The 20,911-nt window shown below is 35.1% G+C and overlaps 1 protein-coding gene across 1 annotated transcript in view; it reads right to left on the bottom strand.

Annotated features, from left to right (window-relative positions):
* The window catches only part of ADGRA1 (adhesion G protein-coupled receptor A1), a 280,413-nt gene that overhangs the window by 124,396 nt on the left and 135,106 nt on the right, over positions 1-20,911 (bottom strand). Inside the window, exons 8-12 of the mRNA XM_061459064.1 lie at positions 16,761-16,925; positions 11,749-11,947; positions 10,334-10,483; positions 6,869-7,030; positions 2,092-2,307 (exon numbers count right to left, since the gene is read on the bottom strand). Coding sequence (XP_061315048.1) covers positions 2,092-2,307; positions 6,869-7,030; positions 10,334-10,483; positions 11,749-11,947; positions 16,761-16,925 — 892 coding nt within the window. The remainder of the gene's footprint in view (positions 1-2,091; positions 2,308-6,868; positions 7,031-10,333; positions 10,484-11,748; positions 11,948-16,760; positions 16,926-20,911) is intronic.

The raw sequence follows: 20,911 nt of genomic DNA, 5'->3' as shown, positions 1-20,911 counted from the left end.
AGCTTTTTAAGGAAAAAAAATCACATTTTTATTAGAAGTAAATTAAATTTGTAATTGGCATTTGTATTTACTGATTTTAATCAGATTTTTTTTATTATGATTACTCTTACGCTAAATTGAGGAAGATTCTAAGAATAATCTCAGCTTTTAAGATGAAGCTCTAAAGAGTCAGACATAATAAAAAGCATTACTTTAAAATACAAGGACTAAAAATTGATAACTAAAACAAGCAACTCCCAACTCCATCGCAAATTCTTTATTTTCCTGACTTTGCATAGCACAGTCAGGTTTACTGTTTTCCCCCATTGAGCAAAATCAGAAATAATTTTGCTAGTGGCGGATGATAAATAATCCCATTTTCTGTTATCCATTACGATTCTATAGACCATTCTATTAACAATGAATAAATGCAACTCACTTCAGAATGAATTCAAGGAGTGCTTAGACTAAGTTTCATTAATTACACAACAATGAATGAAACATCTTGCTTTTTAGGATTAAATTCAAGGAATATATTTAGTCTGTTTATTCACAGGTGTCATTTAAAACCTGAGTAGACCTTAGTGTTAAAACCTAAAGCCATGAAACTAACACTTAGCTGAATCTATGATCTTCTGTATTGTGCTAATATTTACAAATTCATACACAGGTGGTAACTATTGATCCAGCTAGTGAAGTAATTTCTGTCACAATATATACCACATGCTTCAAAATTGCTTTGCATGGTACTAAGTTTACTTTCTTTCTCCTAGATTCTTTCTTTGTGCAATCGGTAGAGTTTACCTTCTGTATGTTGTATAAAGTCAGCTAGGTTCAAAACACATTAGGAAAGATTTTGCTGTGATCTTTGTATTGTGACTTTCTGCTAACATTTTAGAAAGGGACATCAAATAAGAAGAGGAACACGCTAGTGCTTGACCATCAAACTTTCAAGAGATTTATTTACTAGAAACGTTGGTACTCAGTTTCTGGAGTAATATCAAACATATTGGTAGAGATGATAAAGAAAAATTTCAAATGAATGTAATACCATGTATATTTCTATTGATAATGTTATTCCATACATTGCAGAGTGTTCCAGGGTTTCCTCCTGCTGAAATCTTGTATCTTTTAGATATCTGACATTTGGATTTCATCTTACGGATGTCAAACTCTTTTCAGAGACAACTTCCTCTTTTCTGTAGATAGACATATTAACAGGGTCCACAGAAGAAATTAACTCCATTGCAGGAAATAAATTTAACCTATTCTTTCCTTACTAAGATGACTCCCTTGTACCAGAAGATCCTGAGAACACAAAGTACTGTATCACTGACTGCACAGTCCATAAAGAAGATTAAAATGCACCAGAGAAAATAACTTCAATTAAACTACTTTCAAATTCAGTAAACAACTAATATTGTCCAGAAAAGTATCATTTTGTCATAGTAAGTATTCCAAGAAATAAGTCTATTAAAGTAAGATTCAGCTGAAGGATAATAAAAATTCAACTCTGCAGTACTTAAATTTAATAACATGCTCAGCCAAATGCAAAATTTCATTTCCTGCTAGTTCAAAATTTAATTGTTCCACTTCATTATTTGATAATAACAGTGCATTCTATTAAAAGGCTTATTTATTATTGCTTCTCTTCAGCTATTACTCAGAAACTCCAATGTAACATTCTTCCTCCATATAAAGTTCAGAAGTTAGAGAATGTAATATTATTTGTGGAAGTACAGGTAATTGCAATGTCAAATCCCCTTAGAACACCTCACTAAAATATTTCCAAATTACTTGGAAGTATGCTTACACAAAGAAAAGTTTTCAGAATTGGACCCAGAGATAAAAAAAAAATAGAAAAAACAAGACATTTACTCATTTCTATTTACATCCTGCATTCTTTCATTCCACCTGATTACGTTAATGGAATATCCATTAGCACAACAAAACATGATACACCCAATACACCAGTTTAAGGCCACTTGCATGTTGAGATTATTAATCAGTTTACAATGCTAACAACACATAAAATATATTTTTTTCCAAATCAGTATTCTGATGAAAACACACTGAAATAGCTAAGTTATATTCACGATTGTACTGACTTACCCTGGTAGAAGAATTCATCAGGGAACTATTCAAATTGCCAGTGTTGCACTTGAAATTCAAATGTTGATCAGGATGGTGATTTGCTTCCCAGCTTCCCAAATCACGCACCGCTGACTTGTTGGAATTTGCAGATATTTTCTGGAAGGCAGTGCAAGTCATTCCTGTGAAACTAGACGGCTTGATCATAAAGGCCTCCAGAGCAATATTAGAAGATACCTGTAAAAACATTGAGAAGCAGATATGCTGCTAACTCAAAAGCATAATTGCATTATTATACATGCACTAATTGTGCGTGCATGCACGCACTTCCATACATATGTGTAGGGTAAGAAAGAAAATGGAACTTATCTAAAAAAATGATCTAGAATTCTACAATGACATAGTGGGTTTGCTTGAATGTTGTTCAGGAACATATGTTTGTCAGTTATTATATGAGTTCTGCAAATGTGTCATTATCTTCAATGGAATCAATCTTGATTTCAAGCAATACAGTTATGAAGTGAACTATCAGTTACAGGAATTATTTTAAAAATTAACAGGGATATGCTTTGTATCCCAGAAATTAAACAGAAAGCCGCTTAGCTATTTGGTGGATGAACTGGGCTTTGTCATTGTTCAATTAGAATATTGAACATGACTACATGGTTCAGTACAAGAGCACAATATAGGTCTTTGGCCTACCCTTTAGTGAGGTGATGTGTCTAACTGGAGACTGTAGCGCAGTGCAGAGATATGTTTTTCTATCCTCAAGCTAGTATATTAATTTCAGCACAGTCCTGTTATAATCAGGGTGACTAGCTTAGACTGGCACCACACTGACTGGACTATCGTTTCTGCTTCCAGGCATATATTGTTTAGTGACCTGTGAGTGTATGCATTTTGCAAGTTGATTGCAATGTACAGACAATGGAGTTAAGCCACAAACTAGCAGGTTTATCAGAAGTTTAAATGTACAAATGTGGTAGCTTAATATTATTTTAATTTGCTTCTGTTATCCAAGCTAGTAACAGAAGTACCTTAAATCCAGTTGGTAAAAACTGGTGTGAATCCTACAGAATTTGGAGCATGTGGCTGACAAGAAATGACTTCACTGAAGCAAATCACATTCATTCATATTAACAAATTAATCTAAAGAAAATGTTTTGCATAAACAAAAAAAAAAAGGACAGGATAGAGGGTAGCCTAACTGTATAGAGGTCATGGTACCAGTACAAATTCAATTTAGCATGAAACACAGTGCATCACTTGCTGGTCCTATTTTGAACTTATGAAATGGTTTTCAAATGCATCTTATTCAGTCACTGATGATTCTGCATGTGTCTAAAATGAAACTACTGAAGCAATTTTATTTTTTGACAAAATTAGACAAAAATCCAGAAGCTTTCAGTATATTCTTTATACTTTTCATATAAAAGTAATATACATACTACTTTTAAAGTAGAAGTAGCCTAAAGATTCTTTTTAGTTGTTTTTAAATTCATAAAACATTCCTTTTTAAGAGTAAATTTCTACCTCTTCTGTCATTGCCTGGAGGTGATTATTTTTTATACACTTGAATAAAAATGCCAAAGATCATTAAGAGTCAAATATTTTTTCATTAAAAATGCAGTAGATCTTTATTGAAAAGTCCTAAGACCTGAAACTTGATTTCTCTGTTGTAGCTAGCCTCTCAAGGAGTTAAAAAATTTACTGCTTGCAGAATACTATTACCTGTATCACAGGAATCAAGCCACATTACTCAGTTAAAAGTCCTGTGTGGTTACAAGTTTTCTTTAACATAGGGAAAAGCCATTTGTGCATGGTTTCATTTTTCCTGCTATAGAATGGGTGTAATACTAGTTCCCTATTTCACATTTGTGAGGTGATGGTGAATAAGACGTATACCACATAACGTTGTAATGAGGATTGAAGTGATTTCACAACAGTGAGCCTTATTTTTAAAATTCTAAATACTAAATTCTTCAAAGACTTGGGATTTTGCACTCCCAAAATTCCTGTAAAGGCCTGACAATGTTCAAGCACTGTGAACATGCAATTCTCAACACATAGAAACAGATGGGTAAAATGCAAGGTAAACCAGTGCTCATTATGTAAGATTGTAAAATGAGCTACAAAATGGATACAGATGAACTTGGGGCAGAATTATCCATGGAAACAAGCCACAGTCAGGTACATGTTATGAAAAGCCACAAACTAATCTTGTCTCTAAGCAGTACAGATACAGAAATTGATAATTTGGTTTCCATTTCCTAAACCTCAGTCAAAGGCATCACTCGGCAGGAAGGCCAATGGGGATTGTTACCTGGGCAAGCTCAGAGTAGTGACGAAGAATGTGAGCGCAAACAAAAAACTATGTTTCAATTAGCCTAAAATATTCTGACATTAAAATTGGAGGAAGAATGAAATAAAAACTCTTCAGGGGTGGATTTTAAAACTATTGCATATGGCTGAGCCAGAACCACTGAGATAACTTTTATCATCAGCAGGAAGTTTTCCTTTTCAAACTGCACATCTGACATGTATACATAGAAATTAAATAAAAAGTGAAGAAGCACTGCAGAACAATACTGAAGCGAGATTAATCTGAGGGTGCTGAGGCACACAGATCCACCCTAGGAGTTCTCAGGTGCCCAGGGCACCCTTGCCCTCTCTGGCTGAACCTAGAGGCTCTGAGGGGACTCCCATCCCCTTCCCTCTGGCACAATGTCAAGCTGAGGCTCCCCCAAGGCCTCACCTGAACCCCATGGTGACTCCTGGCCACCAGCCCTGGTGCCCCAGGCTCACCACTGACCCCTTGCCATGGTCTAGCCTGGCAACCACCTGCTGGTGGCTGCCCCCAGCCTGCCCCTGTGGGACAGACCCTGGCTGGGGAGCCCCAGCCCTGCAGCATCCTGGTAAGAACCTTGTGCCTGCATGCCTTCTCTAAGATTTTAAATTCCATATGGCAGAATAACATCTTCTTTGCTGTACTGTAATATGATTATTAAACCTTAAATATATCATATGATATATAAAAATATATGAAATTATCTAGTATTTGAAAGTTGCTACTGGCTGCTCTTCCTGCAGTCTGTTTTGTATGCCGTTTGAAAGCAAAGGAGACTTTAGAAGATCTAAAAAAAGGTATCCATCCTGGTGTTTTTCTGACCTTGAAATCAGTCATGCAGCAACCTCATGGAATTAGAAGAACATTTTTGTCTTCCAAAACTGATGTAGGAGTAACAGTTATGGCTCCCAAGTAGCTTTTCAATGTACAGGGAACAGTTGAACATGTTATACACCTGACACAGCTTACAGAGGCTCAGTTTTTTTCTGGAATCGTATTATAAGCTAGTGGCTACCCAAGCTTCAGGGTTTTTATTTGTGGTTGTTTAAAATAAAGAAAGCAAATGCAGCTTCTGGGAGACACTTTGCTGGCTAGCATCCCAAAGGAACAGAAGTGTTTGGTACTGCATGAGATGACACCAGAAAAACTCCACAGCTTTGTTTATTTACAAATTGCAGTCAACAGTAAACTAATTCTCCTACAGACAACTATAAGAAGCAAAAAGATAAAGCACGGCAAAAAGGTTAGTGACACAGATCCACATTTGAGTACGCAGAATTACTGTTTACATTAATGTCAACAGCTTCCTGAAGCAGTGACAAGAAGAAAAAAAAAGACCTTTGGCACTCAAGATTAAAAGGAATCATAGAATCTAGAAGAAACTGAAATACAAAGCAACAGAGCCTTCCTGGCTGTCACACTGCAAAATGTTTCTATAAGGCACATTATTGTGTATTTTTATCAATTTGATTGTTTTATGCAAATGGCAATTAAATAAAAACACTTCCTTTAGAAAACAGCCCAATATATTTCTGTTTTAGGTTGAAAGACTGCTTTTCAAACAATGTACAGTGAAGGAATTAAGGCCATTATGCTCATTAGTGTATTTATGTAAATGCAGTGGACAATCGAGAAAATATGAAAGAGCTATTTAAAAGCAAGCAAGCAAGGAAATCAGTCCAAGGAGGGATAAGGCTTTAATGGATTTACCTAAAATTATAAAAGTATGAGTTTCAAGCTTCTAATTTAGATGCATTTCTGCTACTGAAATATTGAAACTGGCAAAAAGACAGTTTCTAAATGTCCAAATGACAACAACTGAGTATCTAAGTGACAAATTCATGTAGGTGGAGGACAAGGAATAAAACCAATAATTTCATACTGCTACAGTTTACTTCTAAAAAAACTAAAACTGACTACGAATTAGTAATCCTTATGACAAGATATATCTTTGGTGATAGTTTTCTAAACTCTTTAAAAAAGTATGGCTTAGAATCCTGTCTGAAAAGAATATTAAAAATCTTAAAGGAATAAGGGAGTATGTTGTCTTTTCTCTTATTAAAAGTTCACTCAGTCAACTTGTACCTTTCAAAATAAACCCATATACTACAGTGGCAAGGCCAACAGAAACTGTGTGAATAGTAAGAACACTAGAAAGATAGTGTTGTGAACAGTCCTTTGTAAGAATCACTGCAATAAATCAAAGTCACTTTTTAACACCATCAATGATACTCAAAAAATACTTCGGTCTTCAAAATAGAATCCAGAAGAAGAAAACAAATAATCACAGAGTACAAGTATATTTATATAAATTGGCTATGTTGTGCATCTGGCTTACACAATCTCCCTTCTCACTTGTCTATAGATTAGTTGGCTGTAAAAACTATAAAGAAAAATGACATTTTAAAAACAAATTCTGTCAAAAAAAAACTTTGTAATTTTTTTAAATACCTTTGATATAACTTGAGTATTGCTGGTCAGTATTTGGCTTGCAATGTGCTCCACACATCGTACAATCCTGGTGCAGGCTTTGTCTTCTTTTTGAGCCATCCACAACACATGGTCATCGACCAACATTATATTGCTGGCAATTTCAATAAGAGCATCCCCAATCTGGAAGAGAAAATAAAACAAACCCCCCAAAATGGTATTGACTGGAAAACTCACAAGTAGGAAAAGAGTACAAGTGAAAGAAGGTACCTCATTTTGTTTGGTAACCTTCATTCAAAGACAGTTTCGATTCTATTAAGAAAATTAAATTATTTGAAAAATAAAGAAAAGTGCAACTGCCTTTAAGGAAAGCTTTTTTTCTTCACAATTCTAAAGCTTATCTTCTAGATACACCACAAAAACTGAGTCTCTCTTTGGGTAATAAATGCAATCCCAGAATTATCACACCCTTTCTTAAACTAATTAAAATTGACTATGCCTTTCTAAAGAGCTACTTAGTGTTTAATCAAAGGACCTTGGGGAGGAGAGGGAGTGGGACAGGAGGGGAAGAAAAATAAAAATAAAGCAGGAAAATATATTTGAAAAATATTTTTTCCTACAGACATAATGGGGTAAATTTGAGATGTAACTCAGGTGCCAATACAAACCTGCATCACCTCATTGTCTATACAGAAAGTGTAGGCTTATAACTTTGGATGTTTTGATTCATTCTTGTGGACAATACAAAGTGATAAATCTTTTTTGCCAAATGATATCTGAAGGGGGCCTACAAGGATGCTGGACAGGGTACTCTTCATCAGGGACTGCAGTGACAGGACAAGGAGTAATAGGTTTAAACTTCAACTGCCGAAGTTCAGGTTAGATATAAGGAAGAAGACCTTTACTGTGAGGGTGGTGAGGCATTGGAGCAGGTTGCCCAAAGAAGTGCTAAATGCTCCAATAATGGCAGTGTTCAAGGCCAGGTTTGACAGAGCCTTGGGTGACATGGTCTATGGTGAGGCATCCCTGCCCCTGGCAGGGGAGTTGGAACTAGATAATCTTAAGGTTCTTTCCAACCCAAACCATTCTATGATATTTTGCAGATTTTGGTAAGTATGACTATGTGCTTCAAATTTTTATTATTATATTGTGTTTAGAAAGCGTAAACATCACTGTGAATATTTTCCTGAGATTATTTCACATAGAAATAAAAATATTTATTTTTTGAATTCTAAAACTTCATTTGAGTGAGATTTCACAATTAACATGACCATATTACCATTATTTTTGAAGGCAAAGACATGAGATAGATAAGCAAGGTCATCACAAGTAAACCTTAATAAAAAGGTATAAAGAAGTGAAAAAAGTGACTGAGAGAAATATAGCTAAAGAAAAGTTAAAGAGGCTAAATGTCAAACTAATAGAAACAGAAAAATAAGGCAAATACAAAGACGATTCAGTAGGAAGGAAAACAGAATATTCAGCAATGGTGAAAATGGGTTAAGAAATGCCTGAGATTATGAAGTTGGATCAGTGTTTTCAATAAAAACTACACAAATTTCACATGCATTGCAAGGGACACAGAAATAATGAGACTGTATGTGAAACTTTATGTGACTTCCTCAAATATTTAATCTATTTTTGAGAACATAATTACTAGATAATTCTAGATGGCTATTGACAATGTGACAGAGTTATTGATACGATGAATAATAATAAAACACATTAACAGACTAGAGTGAGAAACAAAGCATACATCAATGAGCTAGGCAGTAACTTATTGAGGCAGAACAGTCTATAAATATACAAAAGGAGAGAAATCAGAAAAGGATGTAATTTATATTACAATTAAATGCATTAATGAAGAGTAAATGCATGGCATTAAAAAATACAAAAATTTGGGCTAATGCATGTACATATTCCTGGCAAAAAAGTTATAGTACATTGCAAATATGTCCCTGGTACTGCTGTTGAAGCTCTCTTTTTTAAGAGGTGAACCACCAGATGGGACAAAGTACCTATAACTTGTAAGAAAAGAATAATTCTGTGCTGACTGACAGAGGCATTCCCCAGAGAGGATGTACAGAAACTGTACTAGTTTGGCTAAAACTATTTTAAAATTTGATAAATCACATAAAACCTCTGTGTATGCATTTTGATGAATAATTGTTTTATATAATTGTAGCTTCAGCCGCTAGTCAATTGCAAACTGACACACCTTTGTTCATATGCTGCCTTGTATTATATAAAGTTCAGTCTTATTTATAATTACATGAGTGCAGCCTCATGTGTGAAAGACACTTTAACTTCACTTCTTTTTGTACCTTATGAGTGAGAGTTAAGAAATGGGTATTAGTAAAGAGCTCAATGAATAAGTAACATACTTTGTGAACTTGAAACAGAGGAAAAGTGTAAAATTCAAAACAGAAGAAAGTAACGGAGACAAATTGGAAGAACTGTTTTAAATTATGAAAAAAATATGGGATTATGAAGTAAGAGATGTAGAGATAAGCAGTGGAAATAGAGATGTTTCGATACCAAAATCCAGAAACTCAAACCTATTTAAAAGGAAGAAATCAATTAAAAGATTAGGGATGGTGCTCAGTTTTAATGGATAATGCATCAGCTGCTAGAAAAATAAAGAGGCTTTATGGTAAACCCAAATGTTTCTTTTGGATGGTAAATTTTTTTTTGTTAGCAAGCAGCAAGATCTTATCAGAGTTTTGAGCCGGAATACAGTTGTAGCTTTGAAACATGATTCTTCAAGAGCACTTGATAATACACTTTAGGTCTTCTGAAATTGAAGTTGGAGGCTTTCTCAAATTGGCACTAAAATGTTAACTGTTACAATCCCCAGAGCCAATTTTAACTACAGCTATCATGTATGGGTTATGAAATCTTCATGCAAGCAGTTACTGTGAAAATTAACAGTAAATGCTATGATGACCAGTGCTGTTTTCTATGAAACCCAATTTTTCCCACAGGGTTTGCATAACTCTGATTAGAATTCTCTGTAAAAATGTCATACGTTACACCAAAAGTTTCTGTAGCAATTTGCACTTAAAGATACATCATCTTCTCTTCATGTGAAGTGATAAATGCTTTTAGAACTCTGAAAATCTCCTGATGAAATGGAAAAAACAAAAGAAGCACATATAACTCCCATGGCCAGATGGAGAGTCATCTTAAGTTAATTCTAAAATGTGAGACATGGTAGAAATTAAAATGAAAAATAATATTAAAGAAATGGCTTACTGAAAACCAATTTTTATCCCTAAGCAACAACACCTTTGTCAAGCAGATGGGATGGCTTAGTTGTCCTTTTTTGGCATAAAGGAACATATTGTAGTATATGCAGAATATCTGCTATCAGAATATTAGCAATCAATTTCAGATTTGTGTGCCTGGATACATTAAAAACGGGGCCATATGTGAAGGCTTCACTTCTAAGTGACTTTTTTTTTCAACATAGAGAAGGTATCTTACATCTTCAACTTCATCCACGAAGACAATTAACTTTTCCACTATATAAGCCAAATATATTACATCCATTTTATCCGCAAAGTGGGAAGCACCTCTTGTGTAGGCTGTCAGCTGGCGGGAAAATTCAACCACGGTTGTTAAATTGATGTGCATCTGAAAATACATCAGAATTGTTAGATGTTATAAATCACATCTCTTTGTTCTTTTAAAAACTGGAAATCACATCCATTTGTATAATGTTTGCTATAATTTCACATGGATTTATATGCATCATTAGGACTATAGACATAAATTTCAGGGGCATATGAATCGATCTTCAGCATTAGGCCTTAGATTTCATTGCTGTTATCTAAAGATCACAAGACAGACCAACAAATCCTGAAGATTTTTGTCTACTTTTTCCAGACTGTAACTAACTCGCCCCATAAAACATTACCCTAAGCTACTATCCTCGACTTGCCCACATCTTTAGATCATCGTTACAACATCAGTGGGGCCTCATATATACAGTGATGCATAGTGGGAGAACAAGGGACAATGGTAGTCAGTTGAAAGGAGAAGTGCAGACTGGTTATGAAGAAAATGTTTTCTGCCATGAGGATAGTCAAGCATTTGAACAGGTTACCCCAAAAAGTTGTGAAGCCTCCATACTCACAGCTTTTAAAGACCTGGGTGGTTAAAGCACTGAGAAACCTGGCCTAACCTCGTTACAGTAGAATTGACAGAATTTGAGAGGCCTTCCTAATTATTTTATCTTGCAACTGCTCTCTCTTAATGTAGCAATTATTTTAGTTAAGTATGAACACATCTGAAAACAAACTTCCTGTGGTGTTATCTTGCACTACTGATTGGGAAGAAATGATCAAGGAAACTGAAAGCTGTAAAAGTTTTTATGTCAGTTACAGGTTTGTGCCATCCTCCAGGCTGTCCCCTATTATGCTTTTCTTTCTCATTCATTTCTATCTGTTTAATTTTTATCTCATTCTCTCTCATTTATCTACAAGAAACCATTTAGGTACTATTTTTTTGGGAAAGACATCAAAAAGGCATTTAGGAGTAGGCTTCATATCTGCAGCTTTTTAAAATGCATTGTGGACAATGGCAATGAGGAAAGGCACTTCAGCTGACAAAAGTCTGATACAGAACTTCAAGAGAAATTAACATATTTCTGGTAAAAACACATTAGGGGAAGTCAAAGAAAGAACTAAAGTGAAGCACTGATGACACTGCCAACACTACTAATGGTCAGGTAGAGTCCACCACTCAGACAAAAAAAATAATTAAAAATAAAAAACTTCAAGTAAAACATTCTCTAAAAAGTCCATCCATCCCAAATTTGTGGCTGAACAGACATTTCTTACAAGCTATTCAGTAATATCAGTACTAGAGAAGGGAAGCCTTGGAATTCATAACATTACCTGACTAAAAGCATGAAGAACCTGAGTTACTTCTTGCGAATAAGGACATTCAGAATAGTTTTCTTCATCCCAACGTCCAGTTCGATTACATTTACGCCATGCCTTAGCCTCTTCTGCACCGTTGTGAAAGGCAATGGACTTAAATGAATACTGGAGACAGGGATGGTAAGCAGTTATCCCAGCCAAAGTTTTGGGCCATCTATGAACAACATAAAAATTAAAAATTACAACAGGAAATTTCTTATTTAAAGGCAACTTACAGTGTAGCAACAATATACAGAATGCATGAGGAAAAAAGCTATTTTAAATTTTACCTCATTATATTCTGTAATTACTTTGTTTCCTTGGAAAATGTCAAAATCATACAGGTTCATGTCTGACTGGTCATACATTACTTCTGCATTAATTCCAGGAAGGCTTTTGGTGATAAGGAAAAAATATGGATGGCATTTTCCCTAAAAATATGGATGGCATTTTCCCTATATTCATCTTTGAAGACTGCACAAAGCAGAGAGGCAAGTCCATGAAAAAAAAAAACACAAACCCTGCCCCACACCAAAAAAAAACCTACCAAAAAAAACACCCATAAAACCCCAAACAACAAAGCCCTATTACTAAATGCTGCAAAAGATAAATGCTCAAAATATTCCTGACAATCTTCGCTTTGTATTTTGACCAAACTCGACAAAGCCCTCTGTGCCACAGAGCCCCAAAAAGAAAAAATGACTGAATGTATCAGAAACCAATAAACAAGAGTTCACTACAGACTGTGTCTCATGGAAGAGGAAGGAGCTAGCCCTCAGTCGTTAAACTATTTAGGTATACATGACTTCTGTAGTATGATTTCAAAACAGTCTTTGAAAACAAACTATAAATCAAGATCAGCCAGAATTATTCTATTTAGCTCATGGAATCATAAAATGGTTTTGTGTAGAAGAAACCTCAAAGATCATCTAGTTCCAACCCCCTGTCATGGGCAGGGACTGCTTCCAGTAGAGCAGGTTGCTCAAAACCCTGTCTAACCTGGCCTTCAACACTTCCAGGGATGAGGCATCCACAGATTCTCTGGGCAACCTGTTCCACTGTCTCACCTTCTTCATAGTAAGGATTACTTCCTCAGATCTAATCTGAATCTGCCCTCTGTCAGTTTAAAGCCATGACCCCTTGCCCTGTATCACTACATGCCCTTGTAAAAACTCCATCTTCAGCTTTCTTGTAGGCCCCCTTTAGGTTAGCAGCCTGGAAGGCTGCTATAAAGTCTCCTCAGAGCCTTCTCTTCTCCAGGCTGAACAGCCACAGCTCTCTCACCCTGTCTTCACAGGAGAGGTGCTCCAACCCTCTGATCATTCTTGTGGCCCTCCTCTGGACTTGCTCCAACAGCTCCATGTCCCTCTTATGTTGGGGGCCCCAGAGCTGAACACAGTACTCCACATGGAGTCTCATGAGAGCCAAGCAGAGGGGGAGAATCACCTGCTGGTCACACTTGTTTTGATGAAGCCCATGATACAGTTGACTTGGCTGCAAGCACGCACTGTCAGGTCACGTTGGGCTTCTCGTCAATCAACACCCCCAAGTCTTTCTTCTACGGCCTGCTCTCAATCCATTCTCTGGCCAGCCTGCATTTGTGCCTGGGATTACCTCAACCCATGTGGAGCACCTTGCACTTGGCCTTGTTCACCTTCATGAGGTTTGCATAAGCCCACCTCTCAAGCCTGTCAACATCCCTCTGAATGACAACCCTTCCCTCCAGTGTATTGACCAAACCACATCGGTTGGTACCACTGGCAAACATGCACTCAATTCCACTGCCTATGTCACTGACAAAGATGTTAAAGTGCTTGCCCCAATACTGGCCCCAGAGGAATGTCACTCTTCACTGAGACTTCACTTGGTTATTGAGCCATTGACCACAGCTCTCTGTGTGCTACCATCTAGCCTATTATTTATCCATATCTCCCCAGTCTAGAAGCAAGGATGGCATACGCGACAGTGTTAGATGCCTTGCACATGGTCAGGTAGGTGACATCAGTCACTCCTCCCTTATCCACAAATGCTATACCCTTTCATAGAATGCCACCAAACTTCTCAGGCATGATTTGCCCTTAGTGAAACCACATCAGCTGTCACCAACCACCACTATATTTTCCATATGCCTTAGCACAGCTTCCAGAAGGATCTGTTTCATGATCTTGCCAGGCACCAAGGTGAGACTGACTGGCAATTATTATATTAATTATTATATTATATATACTATATATAATATAGTATATTAAGCATTATTATACAATACTATTTTTCTCTATATCCACTGCATTCTCTGGAATGACATAAGTCAGATCTATTTCTTTTGCTACAAAATCCATTGTCATTTTCTAGTATGGACTAAGCAGGACCAATTGGGAGAAATCAGAAAAAACAGAAGTGTATCATCAGCCACTCAGCATGCCTGAAAGAATATAGTTCTTTAATTGCACTGATGTAATGACTGAACCCAGTCAATCATAAAAACATTTTTCCTGCCAGTGAAGCCTCACCTAGCCATTTAACCTTTGCTGAAATATATGTATTATCCCTTCTAAGTTACAAAATGTAGGTGCATTTGGATATTGTTACACAATATGCTGACAGGTTTGGGGCTATGTAAGTTTTCCTTATTTCAAAACAAGAAAAGGTAAAAAGAAAAATATTTTCATATCTTTTAGCTAACTATCACTGGAATAATTAATGTTGTGATACAAAAACAATTGATGCAAAATGAACTGTGAAATGTGCTTCAGAACAAAATCAAAATATGTACAGGGGTATATTCTCCTTTCATGTCTGAGCTGAAATATTACTTATAGTAAAACATTTACATTAATGCAATTGGGCCATACTGAGTAGCAACTTACCTCTAAAGTAAATCTAAAGAGATAACTCTGAAACTAGCGTTAGTATAGGTAGCAGAATCTGGCCTTCACAAATAGGAATGTTAGAACATAACAATTACCATTTGCATTTCAGAATGATCTTACAGAGAGCTGGAAAACAAAAACTGAACAAACTGTCCATTAGAGAAAAAATCTTCTAGTACATATGGCAAATTCATTCTGACTCACAGTGTCTAATTTTTACTGCAGTTGTGCAATTATAAATACCACCTAGGCTGGTCAGCTGAAATAAATGACACTTCCTTTTTTTACCCAATAAAAGAACGGCCCTTTCTAGCTTTGCTTTTGTGGTTCAGCTCTTTCTACTTACATACTTGCTATATTACCAAAAGTTCAAATACCTTTGTGAGAAAAACTACTGATGTGCTAGCTGCACCTCTCAGGACAAACCTTCAGAACAATTTCAAGTTCTAATGCTCTTTGAGCCTGACAAATTCACTATAATTTTAAACCCATTCCCTCAAATGCCCAAAGAACCTATGGACTCAGCATCCTTTTGATATAAATTTTAAAAATAAATTTGTATTGATTTCTAGAAATATAGTCAATAGGGAGAGAAATGTCCATTCCTGTTCTTTTGATTTATATAAAATGACAAAAATGCCCCTGGTGTTAGTTTCTGTGGTTTGTAGAATTGATATGTATTTATTTATGAAGAAAAGGATGTCATGGAAAGAAAATAAACTTCATAAAGTTGTTATCTAAAAGATTCAGTATGTGTTACCTGATAGGAAGTATACATATTTTAAAAGATCTTATTAAAATATGTTTAAGCACGTCTACTATGAGAAAACACAATGGCAGCTTTTCTCATGACAGAAAAAAAATAAAAAATCTATATCTGAGATTGTCAAAGATCTCTAATGGACTTAATTCATATGTGTATTAAATAGATTTATAAATATATGGTCAGCAAATGGAACGACTGCCTAACACATAATAAATATCTTTATAGTTAAGAGAAAACAAGTTATGTGAGTCAATTTCTCTAACTTCTAATTTATTCTTTTTTTATTCAAACACAAGAAATAATAGTGAAAGGCCTTTGAAAAAGTTTTAAAAATGAAGATAGGCTTTCAGGTCAGAAGTAGATGCAGAAAGTTCTGGTATTGAAGAGAAGCTTCCTCTCTCGTCTGCTTTTCCTTTCATTAACTATTCAAGCTGAATTTTTAATACAGTTCACTTGGTTACAAATTACTTTCTTGATTTCTCAATGGGAATGTCATCATACATCAGTCTTATTGTCAAGCAGGTAATTATATTTTGTTTAAGAGCTTTATGCATAACGTTGAAGTATATTACAGCTAACTGAAAATAATACCAAATTCCACAGAAACCTTAACTTTTCCTTCAGTTTATGAAAAATTAAAAAAACCTCCAAACAACAAATAAAACCCAAAGAAAAAAAAACACCAGCATATGTAGATAAAAATAAAGATGACACAATAATTACGTTTAGTCAAAAAAACTGTACAGATTCTAAGATTCTGATAGTAGGACAAATTTGTTTTCTAATTTTATGATACATTGCAGGAACTCTGCGTCCTTAAGCTCACCTCCAACAGTCCATTTGCTTTACTAGGTAGTTTTATTTGCTATTTTGAGTCTCTTCAGTGAAATATTTTACTAACAGTTTTATGTTATTTGTTACTTCTAATCTCAGCTGAACAAAACCAACAGAACTGGAACAGACTGGAAGAGTCCTGAAGATTTAATCTGCTAATGCTTTAATACAGTGTCATCATGTTCTGCCATTCTGAAAAATAACCAAGAACAATTTTGAACCCTGTCTCATTTAGCTGTAAAAAGCCTACATCTTTTGAGTTTTTATATAACCTCACTGAGGAATTAGAAAGATTCTCTGACTTTCACAAACCACCGCTCTTCTTGAAGCACTAAGTGCCATTTCCCATAAAAAATCACTGTGTGTTCCTCCTTCCCACTATGTTATATAAAATGACAAACAAATGAGCAGCAAGTGACATCTTCATATCTGACACTGAAGTATCATGTCCATAAGCATGAATATTGTTTGTAGTGATATTAATATATGAAAGACACTCCAAAACCAGCAAATCATACCTGAAATCTCCTTTGTTATTAATGATTCTTTCTGCAGGGCAGTAGGGTGCAGCCGTTTCAAGTACCACAATTTCTACATGTTTAGCGCTATTTCCATATGAATTGTTTACTAGACACTCCCAATCTCCAGATGCATCAATGTCAATGCTGGACAGGATAAGTTCACTATAAAAGAAGATTAATTATTCTATATAAATGATAAAGAGATTGAACCATTGGTTTTCTGACATTAACTTCAGGGATTTTCTATGAAAATATCAAAACGGGTTTTCCTCTATGTTATTATAGGAACAGACAGTATGTGAGAGATTGGTATTAAGATTTTAGCAGCAATTTTAGGTCAGTTTGGATTGTCCACTCAGATTGTAACAGGCAATAACACAGATTACAAATCATCACAAAGGAATATCAGTTATGTATCAATGCCCATTCTCCTTTCCCTGAATAGAAAAATGCTGGTTTTGTGGCCAAGCACTTCAAAGTCTAAAATGCATTTCAAATTGGCAATGCAACCAATCTGCACAGAATGCATCCCTTCAGCTGCAATTGCAGCTCCTGTTGCATTTCAACAGCAGAACCTGCTCCTTCTGTGGTGGCATTGGAAAAGTAGCTATTGACTAGAAGCCATTAACATTAGAAGGGATAATTTTCCTGATGAATGCAAATGCTAATATTTCTTTCAGTACTTTACTACTCACAAACTTCTTTCACACTGTACCCCACCAAATATGAAATGTAAGGGTGCATTAATTCTATAATGAGTGGTAGAGAAGTTAAATATAGGGACTTTTTATGGCTTCTCTTACAATACAAACATTGTGCATGACTGCCCTACACCAGTATTTAGCTGCCTAAGTTAAATAGCCTATATATAATTAGAGAAGGAAGAATTTCAGAAACATTTACCGTTCTCTAGAACTGCTCTAGTTAATATTTTCTATATAGTTTAAATCGAACAAGAAGCTTTCATTCATCTAATGAATGCAACCCTGGCTCTAATGAGGTCAATAAAGTTTAGTTTTTCAACTGGCTTTATCAGGGATTAAATTTTATCCGATTACTGCAACTCTACAGATCTCACAGAAAAAAAAAAAAAAAAAAGCTAACTAACTACTACATTTTAAAAAGGTAACACATCAGATCTTAAGTGTGCCATTGGGCTAGAAATTAATTTTATAACAGTTTTAAAGAAAGTACAGCTTTTGAAAAAATAGGAAGAGGAAAAAAGGTAGCAATGATCTGAAATATTTACACAAATGGCTCAACTTTGAATCTGCCTTCTGCTTTAGACAATTAGAAATTATGTGGGAAGAAATGGAGTATGTCAGAAAAAGCGAGAAGGTACATTACATGAACAGAAGCACAGAACTTAAAAGTTATTAAGTCGATTTCAAAACTATATTTAAAACTAAATCTTTAAAAATTCTACTTGCAGCCTTTGGCATTTTTGTGAAGGTCCTTACATTTGAAAGATCCATACAGAATAATTAAAAAAAAAAAAAAATTAAAATTTTTGCTCTTTTAAACTTCTTAAAAAATGTCATTCTTTTTCAGTTTAAAACTTTGCATATTACACATGCACTTGTATCAACTTCTCTACAAGAAACGATTGAATCAGATCTCCCAGTATAAAGTCTATTTCTGATACATATGAAAGTAGACCACAATCAAGGTAGGAACTAATTAGACAGCTGCGTATGTAATTTTCCCTTTGAAACATAAACATAATGAAGGATGATTTTTCATGTGCTTACTACAGGACTGTTATCTTGGTTCCCAGAAAACAAACAAACCATGGTAAATAGCCTTAAATTGCTTCCAAATTTTTGTTGAATTTATCATTAAACAGTAACTTTTAAAATCTCATAATTTATCTATTTATCGTGGTTTTAAACTCCAAGTACCTTGTAACTCCTTGTTTCATTTTCACAATTAATTCTAACTTGGTTTACTGCAGAATATACAGAAAATGCACTACTAGCCATTCGCATACAGAGTAGCTGAGTATTTTCATGTCAAAAGAAGCTATTGTTCTCTTAAGAAGTCTTAGATGGGAAAGCCCCGTAACAGCAGCCGCTCAGCTAACTCAGTATACCTTTTTACATTCAGGTTGAAATACTTACGTAAGATTACCCAGCTGAGAACAATTTTTTAATTAAATCTTCTATTTCATATGTCACAACAATCTCACATCATCTTTACAGACAACTGAGAAAGAATATATTCCTAGAGCTTATAAAAATAATTATCCATAAAAGCTCTTTTCACAATAGCTAGCATAAATATTCACCTATGGCATGAAGACCCAGAGAGTTCCCAAATGAACAGAGTGCATGATTGATGAGCTGATCTTTGAAATATTTCCTATAAAATATCTATAATTATTGTTAATGATACAAATTTGATAAAATTTGGAACCATGGTGATTTTAGGTAAAAAAAAAACCCCTTGAGCATATATCAGTTTTACAGTTAAGCAATGTGAAAATATATAAATATGAAGAAAAAGGGTACATTTTGCATTTATTTAAACTGCTGAAGTGTGTTCCAATGTGATTTTATCTGCTGCTAAACACATCTCCTGTCATTAGATGAAATTTCAAAGACAGACAAATACTGACTGATCAGTGTTGCTTCTGGTAGAAACACAGTACCTGAACACTAGTTCCAAGTTCTCTAAAATATTAAGTAAATCCTCACATTCACACTTTTAATTTTCTATGGCCCTTTCTGCAGATGGTGAACCAAATAAGCCAGAATAGGTTTATGCAATATAGTAGAAGCTGTACAATTACTAGAACATGGAACTGTCTTCTGTATTGCCATCTGGTCACTGTAAATGATGCATTCATTTATATTCCTCTAGGAATATTTTGGATAGCAAGCCCAATGGTGAAACTGTTCATTTACTTACCATCTGGATATGAAAAATGATAAATTGATCTTATACCCCTGGAGGATTTGGGGAATTGGATTTCAAAAAAAAAAAAAGGTCTTCATTCTCAGAGCAGTCAACTTGATTCTTTAAATTTCTCCACTTATAATCCTTCACAACGCCACAGTCCTTGCAGACCAAATGGAAAGGGTAGGCCTGTATACAATTTTGAACCTCTTCACAAAGTTTTGCAGTAGGTCAGTTATATATTTTAAGACTTGCACTGTTACATGAGTAACAGCGAGTTACTGTTCTGGAAGTTCTGTTTTATTTTCTTACTCTTAATAGAAAGGCATTCTCCATCTATCTTGGCCATGGCAAGAAGTCTTGATAAAAGGCAAGAGCTATCCTATGACCTGAAAAAGTGGCAGGACTCCCTGGATTAGAAGCTTGACAAGAGCACAACAGAATTAAGACAGGACAGCACCTTTGGCTGTGTATTTTTCTTAATTATCCTCATTGAAGCTAATAAACATCAGGCCACAAATGAAAACATCTTCTCTGTACTATGCAGTTTTCCTAAGGATGGAGTATTAATCAGAAAGAGGTTCTACTCCCTCTGCATTAGTAATCACATCCTGCTCCTCAGAAGTGTGATAGTTGCAACTTCTATGGAAATTTTTGGCCTACCAAAACATAAAGCAAAGTCATACATTTATGTTACCAAGGCAAACTGAATATGAAGGTTGCTGCTTGATGAGAACAAAAGGATGACTAGCATGCTTTTATCAATTATTATTTTTTTTAAACTACAGAGGCCTTCTCACTAAAAACATTGAAAGGAAGCAAGAGAATATACATGTTTCTTTTTTATACTGGGAAATATAATGCATAGTAAGATTCCTTTTTCAAATGTGATGAATGACATTGAAAAATTAATCAAAATGTATAGCTGATACAATTGCATGAAAAATTTCTTATAATATTCAATAGAAGCCTGTGGCATTTGTCATTACAAAAAGAGGAACCATAATACAGGTGGAAGCCATACTCATGTAATCAAGTAACCTATGACAATAGATTTCTATTTGAGGCATGTTTTGCATTGCTATAGCCACGAATAACTAATTAGACAATCAGAAGTAGGTCTCATTATGCAAAGTTACTCAACCACATCCTAAAGTAATACCTTAGCGACATTTACTGTATGCCCCAGCAGTCATTTGCATGCCAAAAAAAACAGTAATGAATAAAGAGGAGACTTTGACACCATATTT

This window comes from Pezoporus flaviventris, unplaced genomic scaffold, assembly GCF_033815535.1.
Source record: "Pezoporus flaviventris isolate CSIRO_AGI_PZ_B2104156 unplaced genomic scaffold, CSIRO_AGI_Pfla_v1 ptg000029l, whole genome shotgun sequence".
NCBI lineage: Eukaryota > Metazoa > Chordata > Aves > Psittaciformes > Psittacidae > Pezoporus > Pezoporus flaviventris.
Note: the sequence above shows the minus strand (reverse complement) of the source record. Positions and strands in the feature narration are given on the sequence as shown.